Source organism: Apiospora kogelbergensis (assembly GCF_038363985.1).
Source record: "Apiospora kogelbergensis strain CBS 113332 chromosome Unknown utg000007l_segment0_segment0, whole genome shotgun sequence".
Classification (NCBI taxonomy): domain Eukaryota; kingdom Fungi; phylum Ascomycota; class Sordariomycetes; order Amphisphaeriales; family Apiosporaceae; genus Apiospora; species Apiospora kogelbergensis.
The window spans coordinates 1600233-1624624 of NW_027117424.1; the positions used below are offsets into that span (position 1 = coordinate 1600233).

A 24392-nucleotide genomic window follows, 5' to 3' on the forward strand; every position below is an offset into this window, starting at 1 on the left:
GGAGCTGGGCCGGGTGGGAGGGAGGATTTCCTTGGGAACAGGTTGGCTGGTAGAATAGTTGGTCTAGTATTGGACCAGGATCAATGTGTCTGGCGTCCGTAGATAAAAAGTCGAGATAGTTCTGATAGGATGGAGAGAACGGGTGGGCTGCACGAACGAACGAGCGCGAACGAGTAAACCGGCTTTGGAAAATGAACGGCGGCCCGGGACGAAAATGGCAGGTTAGATGAAAAGTATCAATCAATATCGCAAAACCCTGAACAAGAGAAAATCGGTGCCAACACGCGTAGGTTTCAATAAAGAAAGGATTGGGTCGAAGTCAAAAGCAGAAGCCGACAACATAGACTTGCGAGGGGGTGGATATTGACGGATGGGAAAGTCAAGTAGGTACACTGTAGTAGTAGTAGTAGTAGTAGTAGTAATAGTATGCAATGTATGTGGTGTGACGGTGGCAGACGCATCCGAACATGGATGGGAGCAGTACAAGTAAAGGAGCAGTAAACTCCCCCTCCTCCTCTCCTCCCTGGTTGGACCGGGTTGATTACCTACATACATGCGGCAGGTATGTATCTGGGTTTTTCCCTCTCTTTTTCCTCCGTCTCCTCCTATCACGCGCTGCGCAGAGCAACCAAGAGAGATTAGAGATTGTTTCGATTTGGCCTTGTCCACTGCTGCCGACCAGGTGGATGTGGGACGAATGATGGGCCACCGAAGTGTTTCCTACTGGGCCAGTACTGGGCCGCCGTTGCTGCTGTCTGTGTATGGAAATGGACGCTGGTTTTGGGACGCATTGATTGGCCTGGATCCCAGTAAGCCGTGGTGGTCCCCTGAATCTGATATTGAAAGTGATGCCTAATCGGGCAAGCGGCCTGGACAAACACATGCACCTTGTCAGGTACACACCAAGACACTCCGCAGTCTGTAGCGTCCTACCGACGTCGTCAGGCGTTGAAGAGACTGACGAGACGAGATGTGCATACGGAGTACCGCGTACGGAGCACGGCGTAGTGCAGGGCTAGGCTCTATGATTTCTTCAAGCGTGCTTGAGTCTCCTTGCGTCGCTTTGCTTGTTTGCTTCTAGCTTCCTGGACCGAGGCGCGACTTCTCAGGAAATTGAAGGGTGGCTTAAGGGTGGCCTGTCTAACCTTGGATCTAACTGCCTTGGGACTTGGGTTCGTCCGTGTGGCCAAGAGCGTCCGGGGGGTGTCTTTTTTTCTCTTCTGGTCTTCTACTTGCTCTATGTAATTCTCCCAGTCCACCCCCAAAACTTGTCACAGGGGTCTGAAATTACCACATCCGATACCTGCCCTATCTCTCTGACAGATTGTCTTGGATTATATCGACAGCTTTTCGTCTGCATACCTACAGCGAGTTGGATCTGCTAGCTGTCGACTCGACTGCAGGCTGGTAATGATTGCTGCAGTTACCCAACCCAATATGAATCAACATGTCGCCCCGGTATCGCCGACCAGAAGCTCCCATTTCTTCCGTATCACGCCCAATTTCCGATGACGCCATGAACAGCATTATCGCCGCGAGGCCTGCAGGCACGGCAGAACGCTTCGTACGACTTCTGCACGCCAGAGGTAGTCAGTCAATGACTGCATACAGCACGACAGCCCATGACGAACGAAGCGCTGCTTGCCTTTCAGCTACTCTATTCCATGCACGAGTCAAAAGAAAAAGATGTCCTCGCCAGCCAGCTGCCCTTCTCATGGACGATGGCAAACAAGAGAAACGGCAGTACGAAAACACATGAAGGAAATAGTAACCATGGCATGGAATCCTTCCCTGGTGTCACTTGTAGGTGCCAACACTATGCAAGCCGGCTCCCCCACCACCACGTATCCACTCCAGCCCCTTTTTCCCAGGCCAATCGAGAGCGCACCATGCATGAAGCACACAGCTCATCAAACTGATGATCGCCCGTCTGGCGATGGCCATTGGCTCTCCAAGACTGCCCGTCTTCGTTAAGACAAGCCCGACGTATGAGTTGGCATTCACTCAGACTGCGCAACACACACGCGCACGCACATAAATACACACATGGCATGGGCATGGGCATGGGCATGGGCATGGCTCAGCTCAGCTCAGGACTAGGTATAGCCACGGCCATGGCTATGGCTACGGGCGAGGGGCACGCACCTCCCACCTGCATGTCGATTCTATCCCGTGCATCCATATGGCCGCCGGTAGAAAAAAACACCGTCATCGTATGGGGCAACGTGTCCGAACGAATAGTCTAGCGAGCCCTACGGGTATTGCCTGTGGCACTATTAAGTATGATTAGACCAGTTGCTCCGGTGAGGCGAGGCCCTCTTTGGTGCGCCGTCGGTAGTTGGTTTCTTCACGACAGCACTAACACAGCACATCCTCGCCCGCATCAAGAGACCGATCTACCGCACCATTTTAGGTTTCAAGGTTCAAATCGATCGGCACCAGCTGCGCCAGCAAACTACCTACCATAACCCCGCCATCATCATTCTGACCTACGTCGTCGTCCGGTGCGAATAGAGGGCGCAGCTGGGGGCTTCGGTGCAGGGCCCGGGAATCGGAGGGTTTCGATGTGTATTGACTTTACTGTCCGGAATGTGCCTGCATAGTGCATATCTACTGTAAGTGGCCACACGTCACACCTACACGGGGTTATGCATCTCAGGACATGGCTAGATGGCAACCCGATAGGAGCACCGTCTCCCCAAATCTGTTTTACATGCATACATGTGTGCTGGTCAGGTGTCAGTGATCATTTCGCAGTCCGTCCGCCATCCGGATCTGCCGCCAGCGTCGTCTCTACTCCACCGCCAACGGGCGGGTGTCAATGCAACATGGTAAGGAGTTGAAAACATATCACAGTGGTATTCTTGCCCGAGCTGTTTTGCGGGGAGTTTTCCAAGGTTGGTACAGACAGGAATCCCACGTTGACACAAAGCCTTTTTCGAGACACGCTCCTCCTCGGGCTTGTGGGGCGTCGGTGATGAATTATCAGATGATACTGTCCATTCTTTATCTGACATGTCGCCTTCGTTTCATCATCCCAACCTCATTGGACCAGCATCGTAGAAGCATGTTGGGTTATTTCGGCTTTCTTCACTTCGGGCTTCGCTTTTCTTTCCTTTTTCCACTTGTATCGAAATGTAAACATCCAACCTGTCTCTGTTTTTCTGTCCGAGTCAGTCGCCTACCCCACGATCAAGGTGTTCATCAAGTCTGTCCAGCTTTCCGGGATTTTTGGTTTCAGATGGCGCTCCTCCGCCCGCCTTCAATTATTCAATGTCTTACACTCACTTACATGCGTCATCTTCTTTTCCCATCTTTGCTACTTAACCAATTATTTTCATACGGTAAATCGTGGTTGCACATGATCCACATACGCTCTATAAGCATCTTATCCTACATGTAGTGTGTCTTAGATAATTTCCAGCTGATCGGGGGATACAGCTCGGTCCTCCTTTTCCGACATCGTGTCAATTTCCATGCGTACTTGCTTGCTTGCTCTTCCTCTACCCGTTGTCTGCTAAAACTCTTGACGGAGTCAAGTTGGTGGATGGCCGCCTTCTTCCAAGACAAATTGATTACAGGAAAAAACCTCCCTTGTACACCACCGGAGGCCATGTTACCACCAGGTCTGAGATGCAGTCGTACATTCCAGTCTCACTTTGTGCGCTATTATCTGGAAAGGGGCCCCCTGATACTCATACCATCACGAAGGAAGATTGCGCCAACGATTTGGTAGCGGAAAATCGCAGTGTTACAAGCGTTGCTTCGTCGACTCGACACCACAGCCTCGCTCTCGAAACTCATCAGTCGTGGGCGTCCGTAATTCAAGGGGAAGGGCGCCGCCTTCCCGAAGTCACCCTAGGAAGGACACCAAACCCCGTACAAGGTCGGACTTCTCATTATTGTGGCTTTTCCTCGTCGAATGGGGACTGAGTAATTATCATTTACTTATTCACGTCGCACTATGTGGTTGTATATATCGGCAATGCAGAGTTTGATTCCTGTGTTTGGATATTGAAGGCTATGTGGAACTGTTTGGCAGGCCACTCACCACGTCGAGGTAACTAGAGCAGTGTTTCAAGGTCTTGGTTCGGGACGGGAGACGACGAACGTGGTGGGAGCTGGGCTGCGTAGGTGTGATGGGTCTCACAGGGCAACCAGTACGGGTGAGAGCCTACAGCGCCACCACGAAAGCACACTGCTGGGCGAAGCCCCCCCTTCCTTTGGCCGTTCGTGAAACACTGGATATTGGCAGAGCCCAATGATCTTATGTTCCCTCAAGACAGAATAATAGGGGCTCCTAGGCCTGTGCAGAGGAGGGACTGGGGCTGAGGGTTGAGGGCTGGCGGCAGTGCCACGATAGGGCTCCAGGTTCAAACACCATCTTGATATTCCCTTAAGGCAGACTCTCTACGAAGCGGTGTACGAATCTCCTCGTGTAGGGCATAGTGGCTACAGCCCCTAAATCAGCTACAACAATCAACGGTAGTGGCAAATATAAGGTTTCCCATGATAGCTCCCCATGCCGAGAATAGCTTGCAGTTGGGCGCCTAACTGCTTCATCTCTCGTATAAGAGGTTGATGAACTAGCTATGGTATCCGATGTAAACAGCACGATGTCTTCTAAATCGTTGTTGGACATGTCCACAGGAGTCAAAAGAGTAGGTAGGTAGCTATGATCTCGAGGCAATATGGCAGGCAGGCACCATGACCATACCCGGCTCTCAATTTCCTTCATGGCCCATTCCTAGCGTGCCTCATCGCTACAAGAGACAGCCAGGACAGCACCACTGGTACCTACAGTATCCTCTGAACAAAACACTCAAGTCTAGTTGTTGGCACAGTGAGTCATCGCAATATATCTCGTATTTCTTGATCGCATATTCCTGTCACGGCCTATATAGTAAATACAGCTTCGCGGCCTCTTCAAGTGCCATGTGTATGTGCGGTATCGTCCACCAGGATCGAACAACATATATCGTCCAGCTCACTATTATTTTGATAAACCCCTTGATCAAACGTCGTTATCCCCCGAACCAACCATCCAACCATATAGTACAAAGTTTTGTGTGCAAAGCCACAACTTCACCCTAATTCCGCCGATTCTAGCGACGATGCACAACGCCGCAGCCGCCCCCTTCTCTGTTATCCCAAGACAGGGAACATCGTAACTCTTTCGTTTGCAAGCACCCTGTAGGTTTAATCATAAGTGGCCAGTTCCTCCAATGCAAAGCTAAGACCGGTATCACCTGATGTGCACACATCCTCAGGTGTTGACCGTCCTCGATTCTTTTCACTAACGGTCGGATCCTCACCCGCCTTATCCAGCACCTCGCTCTTCTCCTGGACAGTGCCATCCTCTTTTTCCTCGTCCGTGCCCACCACTACGACGGCAGGAGAAGGGTCGACATTCTCCTTCTTCTTCACATCCTTTGTCTCGGCCTTTTTACCCTCGGGTTTCTCCTCAGCTTTGGTGTCTGGTGATGCCGGGACGGGAGCTGGTTTCGCCTTCTTGGGGGACAGGTCCCAGTCGATTTCCGAACCGGCGCCGTATTTCGTGACGAGCCAATCGTTGGCCTTGCGGAAGTGCCCGCAGTCGAAGAACCCCCGAGAGGCACTCAAGGGGCTCGGATGAACCGACTTGAGCACGAGATGACGCTTGGCGTCGACCTTCATGACGCGCTTGCCGGCGGGGGTGCCCCAGGCCATGAACACGACGCCGCGGGTGCGGCGGGCCGCCACCAGGTCGATGACGCGTTGTGTGAAGCGCTCCCAGCCGCGGTTGGCGTGCGAGTTGGCCTCGTGGGCACGCACCGTGAGGCATGTGTTGAGCATGAGGACGCCCCGGTCGGCCCAGGGGGTCAGGAGGCCCGCGTTCTTGGCCGGCACCACGAAGTCCGGGTAGTCTTTCTTCAGCCCAATGAATATGTTGCGGAGCGAGGGTGGCGTCGTCGTCGGGGGCCTCACGGAGAAGGCGAGGCCGTGAGCCTGGTTGACGTTATGGTACGGGTCTTGGCCCAGGATGACGATCTTGACGGTGTGGAAGGGAGTGTGGCGGGACCTAGAAAATAGGAAAGATATCGTTTTAGTCACTTATTGCGGTGTAATGGAATGGCAATTGTAGGGAGCAGGCAGCAAGAGGATGGCCAGAGGACCGGGGAATAACGACGTACCATGAATAAATATCTTCGGGCGGTGGGAACACCTTCTTGCCCTGAGTCTTCTCACGCTCGAGGAACTGCTTGAGCTCCAAGAACTCCTTGCTCGTGATATCATCCTTGAGGTGAGCCAGCCAGCTGACGTCCAAAGTATCGATCTCGAGCTGCAGCAGCTTCTTCTGCTCGGCATCTAGGCTGGCCACCCACTTGGCCTTGTCGAACTTGACGGCCGGCCCAGGAGCAGCTGCCGCCGAAGAAGATGTGCCGCTGGCGGCAGCGGCGGGCTTGGGGGCCGCGAAAAAGGACGTGATGCTGGCATTGGGCTTGGACTTCTTATTGGCCTCGTTGGCGGCGGCGGCCTTTCGTTTTAATGTCGACATTGCGGTGGTGTGTGAAGGGATGGAGATTGAACGACGGAGATTATTCCAGATATCTGGAGCATACAGGGGCCGGAGCAGAGGCCGGATCGGAGGCAGCCGTGGGGATTTGATACGCCAATGTGGGTATTGGTAAGGGCAGGGTGGTGAGGAGGATGAGAAGTATGGAAGATATCGATATACACGTGAAACCGCAATTTTGAATCGGGCTTCTGTTAATGCTATGGAGCTGAAAGTTGGATCTGGGGAAGCAAGAAAGTCATCAGTTTTAGTTGAGACAGTCGGTGTGCTAAACGGCAGGGGTGGTTCGTAGCGTAGCAGAGCAGAAAATGGGAGGCTGTACACGTAGCTGTAAAGTGGTGCTGGGATTGACGACGTCAGAGCGCGTCGCGGACGCGACGTGGAGTTCGTGTGCGAAACGCGAAACGATCGCGGTGAGCTAAAGTACTTGCATGCCATACATATGCCAGATACAGATCGTGAGAGCTTGAGCGTACCAGGCAAACAATTGCGTGCTGAACGGTAGAGTTCGTTAGAATAGGTTAGACAATGAGGCCTTTATGGCCTAGGGCTTTCTTAACTAACTAGTGTACAAATAAGTATACATATATCTATATTATCGTATCATTACACGGATGCCATCTGTCCCGTCTATGAGGTCATCATCTATTCCGAGGACTCGTGTTCCCAACATCTATTCGAACTACCCTGTTCCAATTCATAAGCCCACCAGCGCTCCTGATGTAGGTATCGTGTGTAAAGTGTGAAGAAAACGCCTGCTAATGCAACAAAATCAATGTATGAGTGGCGATGCTTTTGGGTGTTCAGGGCGTTTCGAGCCCGATTTGCTCTTTGGCCTTCCTTTCGTTCATGCCACGGAAGACTCGCTTGCCCACTTCGTAGCTGCTGATCATGATAGCACAGGAAGGTGCAACCTTTAAGACTCGCGGAAACCAGCCTTTCCAAAGCCCAGATACGCCCTCGGTGGCGATGATGTGTCGGAGTAGCCGCAACATAGACTGTTCCTCTGGTGCCAGGTTTTCTGCCCCCCGTTGCAGCCTTCTTTGAGCCATCTCGGAAGACCTGGGTTCTCGTCTTTCCAACGTCAAAGGGCATTGTGACAATAGTCGCAAATGCGCCCGACGTTGCGCCTGCGGTAAAACTATCCAGGAAAGTTGCCGTATGGTTCTCCCTGCTCTGTGACCGACTGCGGGCTCGTGTCTTTGAGCCCTCCTCGGGCAAGATGGAACGACCACGGCGCTCTTCGCGCATGTCTGTGAGTTTCCCTCGAATTGTCTCGTAACCGAACCAGTACATCCCAGAGAAGGGCACATCGCGCCACAGGGTCAGGGTAATGCCGCGCCAGAGGGAGCGGTACCCATGTTGGGCGACCATGTCCTTCACGCCCGTTACCGTCTCGGCCATGGCACTTGTGGCACTGGCTCCGCGAGATGCCTGAAGACGCGTGCGGAAGAGCTCGATTGGGTTGATTGCCGAAGCCGCGACCACTCGGGCCGTAGCCCCGGCGTAAAAGGGCGCTGTGGTGTCTGAGCTGATGTTATTTATGGGGCTCGACTTGTTATATCGGAGCCATTCGTAGCCCGTAAAGTAGATGATGTTGGCCGGCACGGCCATAACCACGGTTGGCGAAAGACCCCGCCAGAGTGTTGTAACGCCCTCATTGCGGGCGATCTTCCTGATGCCGTCGAAGGTCGAATTGAAAGTTCTTCGCTGCGCATGTTCCACTGCGCAATCGCTAGTTACTTGTGACCCCCCTACATTTGCTGCGATGCAGGCCTCGGCATTGTTGTTCATGAAGAAAACCTCTCGGCAACAAGCCGTGACGCCGAGGTTGGAAGGACGGAAGACATTCGGGGTCGAGACGGCAAGCTTTTGCACATCGGCTGTGCAGGCTTGTGGTTGAGGCGAAGCTTGGGATTGCAGTCGAACGCGCACAACGTCGAGCGGCGTCACTTTGCTAAGGTTAGCATGCAGGCTTTTTTGAGTGAGTTGCACGGCAGGAACGCACTTAGCATTGACGTGAACAGGCTGCCCGATATGGCAGACAACATCTTTTGACCGGCGGTGATCTCAATAGGTGCGTCGGGGGCGTCGTCTTGAGATGCGACCATGGTCTGTCCAACAAAAGCATCCTCGGGGTGCCGATTCTGGCCTCCCAATCTGTCGTGATTCAGGCCACCGAAGGGCTGAGTTACGTTACTCATCGTGTGGGCGACCCCCGGGTTTGTCCGGGAAAGGCCGCTTCGTCGAATTGCAGGGCTATGGGAAGGAGGCGCTGCCGCTTTCCAATTCGGCTTTGTGTCGAAGAAGAAAGAGGAATTGGTGACTTCGGTCAGATGAGGGGGCGGGCAACGAAGTCAATGGCGAAAAGGGACAAGGACGGCGATAGTCGATAGTCGATAGTCGAGAGCGATTGCGGACTGAATCCCCGGGGCCGTCTCGTACTAGAGTTGAGCCAAGACTTTTTTTCTGCACAGCGCAGGGCAGCTTGCAGGAACCCCGAGGCGAGAGGACCCGCCGGGATGGAATTCGCGGGTATCAGCGGGGGATTGGAAAGGCGCTCGTACATGAATGCCACGCTGACTAATTGGCTTCTGTCAGGTCAGGAACTGTTCTGCTTCGACCATTGGCGAATGGTTTCTACGGGCGAGGATTTGATCAAAGGACGGCAGACGGTGGGCATTCCTTGTGAGATATCAATTGGACTTTCTATCGCCACCGTAGCATTCCCAACCCATCATCACAAGGAGCGAACCAAACATTGTCATGATGTCATCCGTTTATCGATCAGAGCGAGACTCCAACAATCTCCAACGATCGCCATCCAGCTAGTGTCAGTATCATTACGTCGGCGAATACCCCGTACATGCAGTCGACCGATAGGCTATTCTAGGGAAGATTCAATGCACAGCGGTCAATGTCGGTTTCTGGCGCAGACCGTCGATCCTAGGCAGCCATGTCGCAGCTCTGGTCGCAGGTTGCGCATACAACCCACCCTTCCACCTACTAGCTACATAACCACCCACTATACCGATAAGATAAGAAGCATATCATAACTCCTATCATCCAACGCCTCGCCGGATGACTCCCATCTGATCTGATGATTCAGAAGATTTATAGGTCATTTTAGAGGCCTTATTATAGAGTCTGTAGACATTGAGACTGGCATTGAGATTACAATTACGCAAAAGATGGAGTCCGAATTAGAGAACTTCAGAGAACAATGGCGGGCCGAGGTAGCACGTTCTAGGAATACGGCCACCAACAGCACCTCCACCACCCAGCAACAGCAGCAGCAACAACAGCAACGTCCCCAGAAGGTGCAGGCAGCCTCGTCATCCAGGTTACCCCATCGTGGGAGACATGAGCCGCCCACAAACCCTAAAATCGCATCCAAAATTGCCTCTCACCAGCATCAAGAAGACGATGACGACCTTACCAGGGGCGAAGCGTTCGATGAGCCGAACGGCCCGGTAACAGTCCCCAACACGCTCGCCGCATTCGAACAGGGCCCCGGAGAAGTTGAGAAAGAGCCCGAGACGGCTCTCGAGTTCTACGAAAAGGCCGTGGACAAGGAGACCGCCGGCAAGCTCGGGGATAGTCTCCATCTCTACCGTCGCGCCTTCAGGTTGGATAACCACGTGGAGAAGGCCTACCGAGACAAGCATTTCCCGGGCCGATGGGGCAAGCAACCGCAGCAGCAGCATGCGTCGACCCCCGAAGCTGCAGCGGCAACTAATCCGTCCAACGCGCCCGTCACGGTCCCAAACACTGCTCACCATTCCCTAGATGGACCCCCTCTTTCGTTGCCCGACTTGATCGCCAGCTTCGCTGGGTTGAGCATCCAAGGAGCGCCCCCGGCAGTGGAGGGGATGCCGCCTCCTCCCAGCCCCATGTCACAACTCCCAGAGGAGATCCTAGTCCACATCCTGCGCGACGTGGCGGTCCTGGACATCGCCGACTTTGTGCGCCTGTCACAGGTCTGCAAGCGTTTCGCGTTTCTGGTGGCGACAGAAGACCGAATCTGGCGCCGCGTCAGCCTCGGAGAGGAATTCGGGTTCGGCGCCATGGTCTACCATTTCCAGCGGGGCATATCCTGGGAGGACCTGAGCCGCGACGATACCCCGAGGACGCTCGAGGATGCCGAGGACTTCCTGACCCTTGAGGAGCTGCGGCAGCACCAGAAGGCCGAGGCCGAGGCCACGACGCTTGAGCTTGTGCGGAGCAGCCTGTACGCATCGTCGTGGCAGAACATGTGGCGGCGGCGCCCGCGCATCCGGTTCAACGGCTGCTACATCAGCACTGTCAACTACTTCCGTCAGGGACAGTCGACGGGCAACCAGATCACCTGGAACAGCCCCGTGCACATCGTGACCTACTACCGCTACCTGCGTTTTTTCCGCGACGGTACCGTCATCAGCCTGCTCACGACGGCCGACCCGGCCGACGTGGTTCACAGCCTGACCAAGGAGCTCGTCCGTCAGCACGAGAACAAGGCCATGGCCTACCTGCCGACCGCCGTCATGAGCGAGGCCCGCAAGGGCCGCTGGCGCCTGTCGTGCCCCCGCCCTCGACCAGCAGGAGGGGTCCGGTGCCGACCCCGCCGAGGTCGAGGGCGACCTGTTCATCGAGACGGAGAGCTCCGTCGGGCCCAAGTACGAGTACCGCATGGACTTGGCCCTCAAGAGTGCTGGCAAGGGCGCGCGCAATAACAAGCTGGCCTGGAAGGGCTTCTGGAGCTACAACCGGCTGACGGACGACTGGGGTACCTTCGAGTTGAAGAACGACAAAGCATACTACTTTAGTCGCGTAAAGAGCTACGGCTTTGGTGGTGTATAGAAGCAATGCATTGTTTCATAGAAAACGACTAGCTAGGTAGCCTGGATCTTTTATTTATCTCATGAGCAAGTGACACATAATACAAAGGCCGTGGCCGTTCAACCCTCTGCCTCCATCTCGTAGCTGTTGGACCTGTGCTTAGGTTGGAAATTGAAACCAGGATGAGCTGGTCCGAGATACATCTCACTAAAACGAGAGTTAGCGTAAATTTCTTGGGAGTATGCTACACGGAGGAGTTGCTTACCTTATCTTGATCCAGTCCTTGTAGTTGTCACTGGCCAAGAGCGTCTCGAGTTCGTTGCGGCCCCGGTACGCAGGAGGTCGTTCATTCAGGTTGGGCGGAAGACGCTCCAGGAGCCCGATGGGAATGTAGCGGTGCGTGAAGCTCAGCCATTCGAGCAAGAACCGTCTCGTGAACCCGATGCCGAGCTCGTCGGAGCCCCAAGCTTCCATACCGTACTTGCAGAACTTCTCGACGTATTCCAGACGCTCGGTGGCGGACTTATCGAGATACTGACCCTTTTCGATTTCCTCGAAGATCCAGGGTTTTATCATGGCACCGCGGGCAATCATGACGCTGTCGACCTTGGCGTTGTCGACGTGGTCAAAGTAGTCGACATGCGAGTAGCAGTCGCCGTTACCCAAGAAGTACATCTTCCCGTCAGCTGAATTGGCCTGAGTGCTCGCGTCGGGCTCCTTCGCTGTGTCCGCAAGGTCGTCCTTCTTTGGTTGTACCCTTTGATCATGGCCGCGCATTCCGCGATATAAGACCAGTTGGCGCTCCTTGTGTAACGCTGTTGACGGCTTCGGCCATGCAGCGTAACCGCGGCACATCCAGGGGCTCCCAGGAATTCGCGTTGCTCTTCACCACCGAAGGCTAACCTCTCAATGGTCTTGGCGGCATTCGGCTTGGCATCACGAATGCCCATTCGCAGTTTGGCTGTTATGGGCACTTCGCCAGAAACAGTGTTCATTCCTCGGATCATTCGTTCCATTTTGTTAGGTGCGTCGAGGAGTCCAGACCCGGCGCCCGTAGTGTACACCATATCGATAGGGCATCCACAGTTGAGATCAACCACTCGCAAATGGGGCATGAAGCTGGTGAGCGCCTCGGTTGCCTTGATAGCAATCCATGGCTGATTGGCCGAGATCTGCGCACCGAACTTGAGATCTTTCGAGTTATCGTAGCCCTTCACGATCTGCCCATCCAGAGGGGCGTAGCGGGGAGGAGATATTTCGGACGTTGATGCCTTCATAAGAGCCCAGTCTCCCTTCGCTCCCTGAACCAGAGGCATTGCCATGGCCATCTCCGAATATGTGACTTGCGCACCGAGCTCAACACAAAGTCTCCGGAAGGGGAGATTCCCCTGCGTCGTTAGCGGAGCAAGCACTGGTGTCTCGCGACCGAAGTAGATCTTGCGCTTTTCGCTTGGCTTAAGGGGAGGGTCCACGAATTGAGCTCTGAATTCATCGCGTGCTGTTTTCAGATCCTCTTGGTTTTCGGTACTAGGGCCTCCTTTTTTGTTATGGAAGTCTCTTGAGCGCGAGGCATCGGCGTTGAGCCATTCGATGTACTTATCGGATTTTTCCAGGTTGGCCTTCTTCTTCGCGAGGCTCCATTTCTGTTCGCTGGTGGAAATGTTGACTGTTCCCGGGCGTGCGTCTGCTGACTCGTCTTCCCCAGAGAAAGGCCGAGAAGAATCGCCAGCACCGCGGAGGACGAGTTCCTTCCGCCCATCTTCGCGCTCGACCTCCTCAGAGTGGCTCTTGACAAACCGGCATTTCCAGCCCGACGGGCACCTCCCAAAGGATTCAAAGACGGGGCACTTCCCGCCGAGGGTATCAAGGTCCTCACGCCGTCCCTTGGCAATGTAGTCACGCAGGTCGTGGCCCAAGTTGCACCTCTCGCCGAACCTGCATTCCCTGGGCGAGAACTCGTTGGAATAGGCAACGCTGTTGCAAAGCTTTATGGCATCAGAGAAGTTTCCATACTGGCGTTCCTTGTTCTGGCCCTTCTGCTTCTTGCGGGGCTTGTCCTTCTTGCCATTATCCCTATTGTCGCGAGAATCACCGCGAGGGTCTGGCTTGCCATTGACAGGGTCACTGGTGCTAATGGAAGCCTCAGCCGCATCATCGTCGACTACCTTGGTCTGGGCAACAGCGTTGTTGATGAGGTATCTGGACCTATCAGCATGCTAGACATGTGAGAGACGGGTGAAATGTGATACTCACTCAGCTTTGATGGCTGCGAATCCTTTTTTCCTGTTGTCGACGGGATCGTCCTGAGTTTTGAGTTTCTTGGAAACTGGACCCTCGGTTGCGTCTTCAGGTTGGGTGACATCGTTATCGTTTTCACGCTTGCTTGCAGGATGAAGGGAATCCTCCATCTTTATGTCGGAGGGCCCCTCGTTAGCCATGGCAACTTATCAGGGGTGTGTATGCGAGAGGCACGATGCACCAAGATGTCCTAACGCTGTTGGTTGATTATGTCACTGCAACTTTGTCATAAATTTTCAGGTCTGCCACCCAGCAGGCTACAGGGTCAATTTGCTAGGTAGCGGCGTAGCGTACTTGCTGCTTGCACTAAGGGTACCCCCGTTAATCGATATTGATGGATATGCCCCATCCAGATTTGATAGCCTGTAGCTCCCATAGTACACACTCTGACTGCCGCACTCACAGATTCACTCACCACACTAACCTAACTTTAGGACCAGCACGATCAGTCAATGCCCTGTAACCTTACCCCACCTTCCAAATGAATACTTGCCAGCGTAGGGAACTGGGGGAAGTGCCTACCTGCTGCTGATACATGAAATACCATACATACTCCCTCCGTACATATCTGCCTTACGTAGGCGAAAGTACAATACTGGAGTGTAGGTGGATGCAAAGGCGAGAACCATCAAATTACCATCGTCTGGTTTGAGGACGGTGTGTTCGGAAGATCCCGTTAAGCTCCGAGGCCGTCACCTCACAAAACACACCAGTCGTAGTCCAAGCTTCACTTGATAACTTCAGATGAAGCAAATCACCTCCTGCCGAATACTTGGCACCTGCAGGTACAGACAGGTTGGACACCAAGTAAAAGGCGAGAGCAGCAGCAGCAGCAGCACATTGAGCAATCATTCAGTCGATTAATCAACATCACTGGCAGGGAATCGTGGGCGCGCCTATCAATAGAGTAGCTGGCTTTCTCTCGTTGCATTAGAGCACTGTAGACATCTAGACAGGACGAAACCCAGGTTCATCAGCTTCATGCAGGGGGCTGGGCTAGTTGTGTCTATGTATTGGGCTGAGCTGTCGAGCTGCTAGTCCCGACAGTAGAGCACGTACTTGTTGTAACTTGGAGAGCACGTCGAGCACGTCGAGCACAAGCACACATGCCATGACATTGATTGACAGCAAACCCCTGGATGTTCTCTGTCCTCTCAAATGTCTCAACCATCCGTCCCCAATCCACAGTGAATCCATCGCGTATCCGTTATTCTTTCTGTTCGGCACTTCTGCAACTGCACGGCTGCACCTAAGCGTCTCCGCAATCTCTCTTCGCCTCTTTGCTGTGGGATTTGGAGGAGGGGCCCAGCAGGAACAGGAGAGCAAGCAGAGCAGAGCAAAACAAAAACCACCCAGCCAGGTGGCTGTATCGCACGCATTCCAGTCCACAGTCCAGGCCAGACCAGGACCAACGTGAAGCCCGTCGTTGCTGTCGGCCTGCCACGCAACCACACAACCACACAACCACGCATTGACAAAGCTCATGCTCTTTTTCTTCTTTCATTCTTTCCGGCTTCTGTCCCATGACCAGTCTTAGCTATCTCCCATACGGCCAGATTAGGCCTCAAATAATTGTTTTTTATATTCTTGCTTTTCTTTCTCCAATTGGGTCCTTGGTCAGATCTACGCCTGATCCTGCATTGTCGCAGCCGAGAGCCCCCTGTTGACATTGACGTCGCGTGCCGGTTACAGTGTTTCGTAACGCCCCAGTGACTGCCCCAGCCTGCTGTCACCAATACTACCAGCAACTCCTTCGTCATTGCGACCACAACACGTTCTTTTCGAGTTTTCACACTCAGGGGTAACGACATGTCATTATCGCTCGTCCCAGCTCGCTGATAAACAAACATGGCCGACACCTCCCGTCCTTCGTCATCTTCGAAGACTCGGACAGTGCGCTCTCAGAAGATCCAACTGCCTTCTCCCACCGCAGCTCAGGGCCAAGCCTCGGACCAGGACGAATCGCTCGACCGCGCCCTCCCCTATCCGAAGCCATACGCCAGGCCACTTATCCTCCAAGAGCCAGAGCCACGGAGGTCGGCGCAAGGCCTCGGAAAGTTCGATACGGCAGCGCTCCCAGTCTACAGCAGCCAAAGCATCCTTTGTTGCACCCCCGCCGTCACAGCCCACGCAGCCGGCGCAACCCCGCCCGCCTTCAAGACGGCTTCTACCAATGGCGACACTAGCGCCAGTGCGCGCTCCTCTGGTGATATATATGCTGGCTCGTCAACAGAGGGTGGAGGCCGAGACAGTGATTCGAGACGTCCGTTAGCCTTGCGCTCCACGTCTGCCATTGCAAGCAAATCCGCCCCGGCCAAGGAAACTCCTCCACGAAAACCGAGCCAGGCTGCCCGCGCACGTGGCCCCTACACAGCGTTTCCTCCTCTCCAGGATCCCGCGACGGCGCCCGACGTCCCAGCTGCCCCTCGTCTGGCATGTACTGGTCGCGAGCCCCCGTCTCAGGGGCTGCTCACACACCTCTGCGTGCTCATACGACGACACTGGTCGGAAGCAACGTCTACGTCTTCGGGGGCTGCGATTCCCGGGCCTGCTTCAATGAGCTATATGTATTGGATGCCGATTCCTTCCACTGGAGCAGCCCCCATGTAGTGGGGGATATTCCTGTCCCGCTGCGGGCCATGACGTGCACGGCGGTGGGCAAAAAACTAGTCATATTTGGCGGCGGCGATGGCCCAGCATATTACAACGACGTGTACGTTTTAGACACCGTTAACTTTCGGTGGCATCGGCCAAAGATAGTCGGGGGAGAAGGCGCCCAGCCCAAGGAGGGCACATACAGCTTGTTTGTACAAGAACGGCATATACGTCTTTGGAGGCGGTGATGGCGTCCGGGCGCTCAACGACATCTGGAGGCTCGACGTCTCCGATGTGACCAAGATGAGCTGGAAACTCGTTTCGAGCCCTACCTCCAGCAGCCCCAACAGCACGACGGCACGGGACAATCGTCCGAAGGCCCGAGGCTACCACACCGCGAACATGGTAGGCAGCAAGCTGATCATCTATGGCGGGTCGGACGGCGGGGAGTGCTTCAATGACGTATGGGTATACGACGTTGACACGCACACGTGGAAGGCCGTGGGCATACCAATCACCTTCCGGCGGCTTTCCCACACGGCCACCATCGTGGGGTCATACCTCTTCGTGATAGGAGGTCACGACGGCAACGAATACTCCAATGACGTCCTACTGCTGAACCTGGTGACCATGACGTGGGATAAGCGGAGAATATACGGCTTGCCGCCCAGCGGCAGAGGTTACCACGGCACCATACTGTACGACAGTCGGCTGGTGGTGATCGGCGGCTTCGACGGCAGCGAAGTGTTCAGCGATGTATGGATGCTAGAGCTAGCGGTACATGCCTATTACTCCCAGATCAGTCATTTCACTATTGAAGTGTGATTAGCCAATCCATGTTAGGCAACGAAGGGGGCAAGACGGGGTTCGTCAGCAGGTTTGATTGAAACTATGACCTCTGACGTATGCTGGCCAGCCCTATCTCGAGTCGGAGCTGACGCCCCTGGTTTGGATATACCTTATTTACGTCGCATGGGGGTGTCAGGTCGTCAAGATTTGGCCGTCCGAGCACAATGCTTACCTCAGAAATACCAGGGGTTTTTCCAGGTGCTACTCCATCCCTCCATGGGACTTTATAGTTTATCTATAGGCCTATGTTGTCCAAGATACCTATCATGTCTAGAATTTTGGGCTGGGGGAGAGAAGGGGTGTAGGTTAGGAGCAACCGGGCTCAACAGAAAGCCTGGCCATCTGCTACTATTTTATGGTATCATCCTCTATGGGCGAAACCCGAATGGCTGCTACAACGACTCACACAAGTTTGAAGGACTAGTAGTTAGCAACCAACCATCGACTGGGGGAGGGCGCGACGGGGATTTTATTTACTTTGGGATACACAATGTCTGTTGGGCGGTATTTTGATGTGCATTCTTGGGGGAAAGCGTGTTACGATTGATGGAATAGCGGGACATCTTTCATGAAATACCCCTTTCTTCGATATCTAAACCGAATGAATTGTATAATTATGACATTATTTATAACGAATGACGCCCCATCTATTTCGTGAAGAAGGAGAAAGGGCCGGGAGGGAGAAGAAGGGAAGCCAGGTAGAAGAAAAGAATAGAATGAGTTCGTAGTTGAACGGTTTTAGGGTGTCGGCTTGGGCAAGCTACAAGTAACTCAACTTTGATGTTCTCCTTCACGTGCTCGTAGTAGTCAGTCGATGATCTACTTATCAAGATTGACGAGGACAAGTGACGAGGACAACCGGCGGCAACTGTTTTCCTCGCCCCGGTGTCCAAACATCACGTCTCTTCGACGCACCACATCGATGCGGCTCAACGGTGCTTTGAGCCGAATCAACACTCTCTTTCGTATGTGGCAAAATCCACGACACCCTGATTGCCGATTTTCAATCAAACAGCGAGGCTAATGGAGAGGAACAGAAGGCATAGATACGGGGATCACAATGCACCTATACGGGAAAGAGTCACATGAGGAAGTAAATAGAACTTCGCGAACACATACACGCTACCGTCGATACTACCTCGGCTTGGGCTGGCGATATATATGAAGCGTATGCAATATGGACACGCATGTAGAACACCGCCCTCGGGCCAGAGGAAGGCTACGGGGGCACAACATATACACCCTTAAGGGTTTAAGGGTGAATAATAGCGCAATGAGTCCATATCCCCATCGTCAGCGTATGCAACAGCAACAGCAGCAACAGCCCAGAGAGGCGGAGCTCGCCGCCAGGCAGACCTCGTTCTCAAAGCATCCATACCTAAGTAAAGTGTAGTAAAACTATCAGGCAATTTGCTCATATAAGCAAGCAACTGCCTAAGCAGCAAGTCGCCCGCCCCTTTTCTTATCTTCCCCTCCCATGGATAGTTTCTCGTGGGGCTAGGCTCAACAACAGTCCTGTCTTGCTCGGACAAAAAGCCGCGGCCTTTCTCTCGTGTGGACGTGTATACGCGTAGCCAAAATTCCTTCGCTCGTGGGGTATTCACGTAGAATGACTTGGGTTTAAATACCCACTAGACAGATATACAGCATGACAACAGCTGATCATGGCCCAAAGTGTGCAGTGTCCGTCCGCCAATCTTGCGATCTTGCCACCACCAACTGCCGTATTTGTGGGAAAATATAATGTTGGGATGTCTATTATATATATACATATATGTATGTGTCCGTAACGGCACCTCTGCCTTGCTTTCTTGACAACCTTCGTGGAACGCCGTTACAGCGAGATCTGGACATCCGATGGAACGATGTTACGTCGGCCATCCATTCCCTCGGAGCAATACTCTTTACCGGAGAACTAACAGCAAGTCAACAACACAGCAGACATGTTTGGGTGGGTGCAGTGCCTGTACAATTCATTCTTCAATAAATTCCTATGTCTTCCCCAGGACAGAAATATGCCTGTCTATCTTGATTGCGCTTCGTCCCCAGCCCGCCCCGTTGGCAATTCTGTTGCCTTACGAAAGGGGCTCCGAAACAGGTGATGTACCAACAAATGGAAATGGTATGAAGCAAAACCACCTCCGCCATGCGAGAAGCCAAACCCCTCCTAACTCCAGCGATGTAAAGCAATGCCGCATTTTGTTTTCTAATTCAGGCTTTTCCAACGGACGACGAATGCCCAAGCTTGCGGGGGAGGTCGCAAACCCCGAGCCCGTCGCGCTAGGAAATTCAAAGCAAAGATCAATCCAATGGGGTTTCTCATTTGCTGGCACCCTCCTTGCCTTCCGGCGTCTTGGCCTTCTCGCGCTCGGCGATGCGGCGCTCCTCGGCGGCGACCATGTCCATCCACAGGTCCTGGCCCTCATACTCCTCCTTGTGCACGCGCTTCTCGATGATCTTCTTGTGTTCGGGGTCATCGGGGTCGAGCACCTTGACCGTCTCCCAGCGGCCCTGGCCGGAGCGGGCGTCGGCGGTCTCGAAGGCGGCGGTGGCGATGAGGACGGCTAGGGTAAGGCCTTGGGCATACACACGGGCCTGGACCAGCTTCTGCGAAGTGGACAGGTACTTGCTGCGACCGACTATACCGATGGCGATGCCCATGGAGGCGATCCACGAGGCGAAGACGATCGAGTAGCGGTTCTCGCGGCCCCAGTCGTTGAGGCGCTCCGCCGTCGTCTTCTGCTGGTCGGCGATCTGGTTGGCCTTGGTGGCCTCGTCGACGTAAAAGTTCATCGGGTTGTTCAGCTTGTGGAACTCGATGCTGTACCGCTCGGCGTTGACGATGGCGCCGAATGTCGACGTCGACGTCACCAAGAAGGAGCGGAAGGGCAGCGTCAGGCCGCGGAACGCCGGGTAGCGCTTCGACGCGCCTATGACGCCCAACAGACCGAGACCCAGGCCCAGCCCGCCTCCGATGGCTCCGCCCTTGAGCACGGCGTTGTAGTGGGCTGCTTCCTCTTCCTGCGAGACGACCTTCATCTTGGCGGGGGAATTAATATTAGGCGCTTCTGGGGATATGCGGTGGTACCGAGGTGAAAACGTTCGACGAAGGGAAGATGTCCTGGCAAAGCAGCGGCCGGTCTTGTTATTCTCTTTCGACCCCTTTCGAAATGGGCGGTTCCGGTGCACGAACGAGATCGTCAGATGCACGTTGGCTTGTAGATGAAGTTGTTGGTCCACACGTTTGTATCGAGGTCTGTGTTATGCGGAAGGGTGGTATGATATGAGAGATATTTGATACGATGTGGGAATACGCGGCAGGGACAATAGTCTGGGCCTTTCCGTTGCTTTCAGATCTATATATACAAAAGAGTATCCAAAGAAGTTGCAAAGACAAGCAGCTCCAAGGGAAAAGCTTTTAGGTGTACGGGAGTTCCAGGGCAGATTTTGGCTGGCTGGCGGAAGCTGAGTAAGTTGCACGAGGACGTTTTCCCTAGGAGCTTTGGCGTAGCGAATGCATCATGCGATTATGGATGATATCATGCCAGATTCTGAAGGGCGCTATTCTTTTTCAAACCCCGAGTTTGGACCGGTCGAAGACCAACTGACGGAACAGCTGGCAGTAAATGCGATTCCAGACAGCCGCCTGTGGCGCTTGCTACTTGCCAGCTGACAGCCAGCTGAAGCCCGAGCAGCTTCGCCGTTTGGTTCGCCGTTCGGTATTTGCTTACCTGCTTACCTCATGGACACCGAAAGAAAAACAGGGCAAGCAGCCTGTCACCGGCGGCGTATTGCGAGAACAGGCGGAAACAAGCGCCCATTGTTCGCGAAGTCCCGGGATGGAATACTGGCCAGGCCGCCGTTCTTCCGCGCCCTTCTCCCACATTTACCCAGCTTATCTGAGATTCCAAACAGGAGGGATCTCACTTGGCTAATAGTACAGTCTTGCAGTCCGCCGTTTGAATTAGCCGCAGTCTTTCCCGACGTGCTGCTGCATTGCGCCCAAAGCCCGGAGCGTACCCCGCGGCCTTTGGTTCGTAGTTTTCTGGAGGCATTGCATATTTCTTGCTTAACACTTTCGGTGCGTGCCCTTGCCTTGACTCGAGATCGGGACAAGCCGAACAGTTCCAATCCCTCGATGGAGTGCAATGGGAAGAATATTATGACAACCAAGGACGCAAGAACGTTTGGGGGTTTCTTATTTAAGGTAATAGAACGGTTCATTGTGAACCACGGACAGGATCATGTGAACCTAGACATACGGCAATTGGAGGAAGCGCGTGCGTGCTGGGCACCTTGACTTTGAGGTAGCATGAACAAGGGGGTCTAGCCGCTGTGACTTCCGAGTGCAGTAGCCTGGACGCTGGCGGCGGGTTTCGATTCTAGAAAAATTCTAGGGTCTGTGGCAGGGTCCCAGGAACTCGGCGAGACTGTGGGCGCAGCCCATCGGCAAGGCTGATTGCCAACGCTGTACCTTGTTGCCTCAACCCGAGCAATAGGATCCCAGACCAGATCCATCCTACATACCTCGGCAGTCGCTTTGGCTAACCAGACTGGAACTTGAGACTTTTCAGACAAGGACCCCAAGTGTAATGTATGACAACAGAGGCATGCGGTGTGTATGAGCCCCCCATAATCGTTTGACCGCCACGATGTCTCTTCGAGTAGGTGGACGTGTTCAAGGTTTGGCTGGAGCCGCAGCTTTGCTGACACCCAGCATGATCAAGCCGTTCCAATATACATACCTCGAGTCATATAAGGTGGATTAGGACTATTATCACTGTCGGGCGATGCGCGCTCATCGGTGAGGAAGGCCTGAAACCTGTGATATAAGACCGCGGTATAGCCATGCTCGCCAGTAATGACGACCAGGGGCTGTATGATAATTCGAGAGTTGTTAATGATGAGTTGAAACAAAGATAATATAGGGCTTGCTATGTATCTCCTTGACTTCCATGTCCCTGAGTCCCTGAGCCGTGTCACGTTGAGCCCCTGCATTGAAAGCGACGCAGCGTGACTAGACTGCCTGCCTTCAGGTAAGAGGTGCAATCAAACGACCCGCAAAGCCGTTGGGAGTTGCTTGTTTCGAAGAAAGAGGAATGTCCTGTTCCCTGCGGGTAGTGCACCACATATATGTGCTAGCCGGAGATATAATCGAACCGCTCGCATTTACAACTGACGATTGTGCAGGGATATATCACAAGTAAACAACATTCGTGCGTAGAATGTAGCATCTAGTAAACGAGATCAGCACATTGTACAGTAAGAGCCGCGGCTGTCGTGCATTGTCCATATCCGCTGGGAAACATATATGGAGCCAGTGTGAATGTGACGACCTGGTGTGTCCCGGCACGATGGTTTCCACGAGGTTACGCTCGGTGAGGGGGCTACCAGGATTGCTAGGACACAACAAGACAAATAGTTCCATCAATCGGCCAAAGCGAATCGGCCATTACGTTTCAAAGGCCCCATGTTCACATGGAGATGGAGAGTGTGAGAGAGGAGTCCAGGCCAGCATTGAGGTAATCCACCGATACATACCACCACTCCTCTCGGTAATCGATCTTGGTCTGTGCAGCCGTGGTCGACCGCAAAGGCCACGATGCTCGTTCGAGTGGAGGCACGACGTTGCTCTCCGTACCAGCTAGGCCGAAGGAAAAGCTGACACAGGCTTCGTGGCTTGGCGGGAGAAGCAACAAACAAAGCAGAAACACTCCACTAACTGAGCGAGAACCGCGACAACAACACATGGACAGACATCCTCTCCCGAAAATGGCCACACACACGCCGGGAAATGACTTACCCACCATCAGTGGCTGCCGTCCTGCCGAAGCGGGAAAATGCCAGAGGCGGTGAACATGCAACTACTCAAGCGAAATCTACTTGTGATCAATGGCATTCGATGCTCGAGTCTGGGATCCCGTGGTAGATGGGGAAACAATACACAATGATGTCAACCTGTCGGTGAGGTTTCCACACCAAAAAAAGAACATTGTTTAATTTTTGTTTTTATATTATTCCTTCCTTTGTTGAGTGTTCTAGAAAGGTTGGCCCTTTGCAGGAGAACTGTTTACGCAGAAAGCGCCGGTGCCCAAGGTGCCACCGATCCGCTTATGAAACCCTGCAATTGATATCACTCGGTATATAATCGGCATATAGTGTGGACGTGTTATAGATGGAGGTAGAAGCGCCAAAGTCCTCGGAATTGAAAGAGGCTCGATCGGAATTAGGTTCGTGAGACGATTCCCGCGACGACAGTACGGTTACTACTTACTGCGAGACGGGCGAGGCGTTAATGCCGCCCGGCTGTGGCCAATATCGAGATAGAACGATGGATGGAAGCAAGCACGTCCAGCGGGACAGAAAGCTGAGGTGATGGATGGATGTTCCCGTCTTTCTTGGCTAGTCCTAAAGCAAGCAGCCATGCAGCTGCTGACTGGCTCGCATCGCATTGGTAGGAGGCAGTTAGTCGCGTGTGCTGATGCAACTTAGTATTCGTTATTGCTCGAGCACCTTGAACGGCATTTCCATTTTACCACTACGGAAGTACTCCCACTACTCTACCACTATCGATATGCTATGAGGGGGCGTTGCATGTTGAATCATGTTAATGCATTAGCGACGTGAAATGCACCTTGCGGCGTAGGGAATCTATCGCACTTGTATGAATGACATTTCCTTTGACGGTCAGCGTTGAGGGGTGATCCTTGCGGAAAGGCTGGGTCCCCCAACGGATCAAGTTAAGAAAGGCACAGAATGACGGGCAACCCCACCACCAGAGACCGAGAATGGGCACTTTGCATCGTGTCACGACGTCCTTCCCCTACGTAAGTAGCAACGCCTAAAGACGGACAGGAAACCGTGTCGACTTGGCCCACCTGCAACTTACACAGAGCATCGGTCATCTCCTCGCCATCATGGTGCCCAAGCCCCGTGAGCGGTTGCAGGCCGATCCGGTAACCACACTTCCATACCAAATGCGTGCACCCGAGTGTTACCAGTCCCGATGCAGTTGTATGATGAGTGTGCCGAAGCCTCGCTGCTAAGGATAGACGCGAGAGGCTGCTACTGAATCTGCTGGTGCTGCTATGGTCCTAGGTCGAGCCGGACTGGGCCGGGCTGTAATGTGTGCTTATACCCAGTGCCTCTCCCGTTTGATTGTCGCCGTTTTGATTACCAGCGGCATTGATGTTTGCTTCGGATGCGGTCCCAGATCTTGATCTGCCGTGGGAATGGCTAAGAAGACACAATCAACGCCACAGCCGGGAACACGAAG

General features: G+C 53.6%; 7 protein-coding genes across 7 annotated transcripts; 3 read left to right on the top strand and 4 right to left on the bottom strand.

Annotated features, from left to right (window-relative positions):
• Positions 1-2051: 2051 nt before the first annotated feature.
• On the top strand, positions 2052-2514 carry PG998_010858 (uncharacterized protein; the record flags this gene model as incomplete). The annotated part of the gene is made up of 2 exons (XM_066877674.1): positions 2052-2213; positions 2368-2514. The coding sequence occupies 2 exons, from the start codon at positions 2052-2054 to the stop codon at positions 2512-2514; spliced, it is 309 nt and encodes a 102-aa protein (XP_066726728.1).
• Positions 2515-5199: 2685 nt separating this feature from the next.
• PG998_010859 (Uracil-DNA glycosylase) lies at positions 5200-6538 on the bottom strand (the record flags this gene model as incomplete). Its single annotated transcript, XM_066877675.1, has 2 exons — positions 5200-6061; positions 6174-6538. The coding sequence occupies 2 exons, from the start codon at positions 6536-6538 to the stop codon at positions 5200-5202; spliced, it is 1227 nt and encodes a 408-aa protein (XP_066726729.1).
• Positions 6539-7359: 821 nt separating this feature from the next.
• PG998_010860 (mitochondrial carrier domain-containing protein) lies at positions 7360-8760 on the bottom strand (the record flags this gene model as incomplete). Its single annotated transcript, XM_066877676.1, has 3 exons — positions 7360-7554; positions 7619-8508; positions 8565-8760. The coding sequence occupies 3 exons, from the start codon at positions 8758-8760 to the stop codon at positions 7360-7362; spliced, it is 1281 nt and encodes a 426-aa protein (XP_066726730.1).
• Positions 8761-9747: 987 nt separating this feature from the next.
• Positions 9748-11395, top strand: PG998_010861 (F-box domain-containing protein; the record flags this gene model as incomplete). The annotated part of the gene is made up of 2 exons (XM_066877677.1): positions 9748-11142; positions 11165-11395. The coding sequence occupies 2 exons, from the start codon at positions 9748-9750 to the stop codon at positions 11393-11395; spliced, it is 1626 nt and encodes a 541-aa protein (XP_066726731.1).
• Positions 11396-11493: 98 nt separating this feature from the next.
• PG998_010862 (tRNA-dihydrouridine(47) synthase) lies at positions 11494-13812 on the bottom strand (the record flags this gene model as incomplete). Its single annotated transcript, XM_066877678.1, has 4 exons — positions 11494-11581; positions 11640-12131; positions 12278-13573; positions 13628-13812. 4 exons carry the CDS (start codon positions 13810-13812, stop codon positions 11494-11496), a joined length of 2061 nt encoding a protein of 686 aa, XP_066726732.1.
• Positions 13813-15520: 1708 nt separating this feature from the next.
• Positions 15521-17092, top strand: PG998_010863 (galactose oxidase; the record flags this gene model as incomplete). The annotated part of the gene is made up of 3 exons (XM_066877679.1): positions 15521-16031; positions 16064-16385; positions 16453-17092. The coding sequence occupies 3 exons, from the start codon at positions 15521-15523 to the stop codon at positions 17090-17092; spliced, it is 1473 nt and encodes a 490-aa protein (XP_066726733.1).
• A 2343-nt stretch (positions 17093-19435) lies between these two features.
• Positions 19436-20155, bottom strand: PG998_010864 (mitochondrial hypoxia responsive domain protein; the record flags this gene model as incomplete). Its single annotated transcript, XM_066877680.1, has 1 exon — positions 19436-20155. The coding sequence occupies one exon, from the start codon at positions 20153-20155 to the stop codon at positions 19436-19438; it is 720 nt and encodes a 239-aa protein (XP_066726734.1).
• Between the last annotated feature and the right edge of the window lie 4237 nt (positions 20156-24392).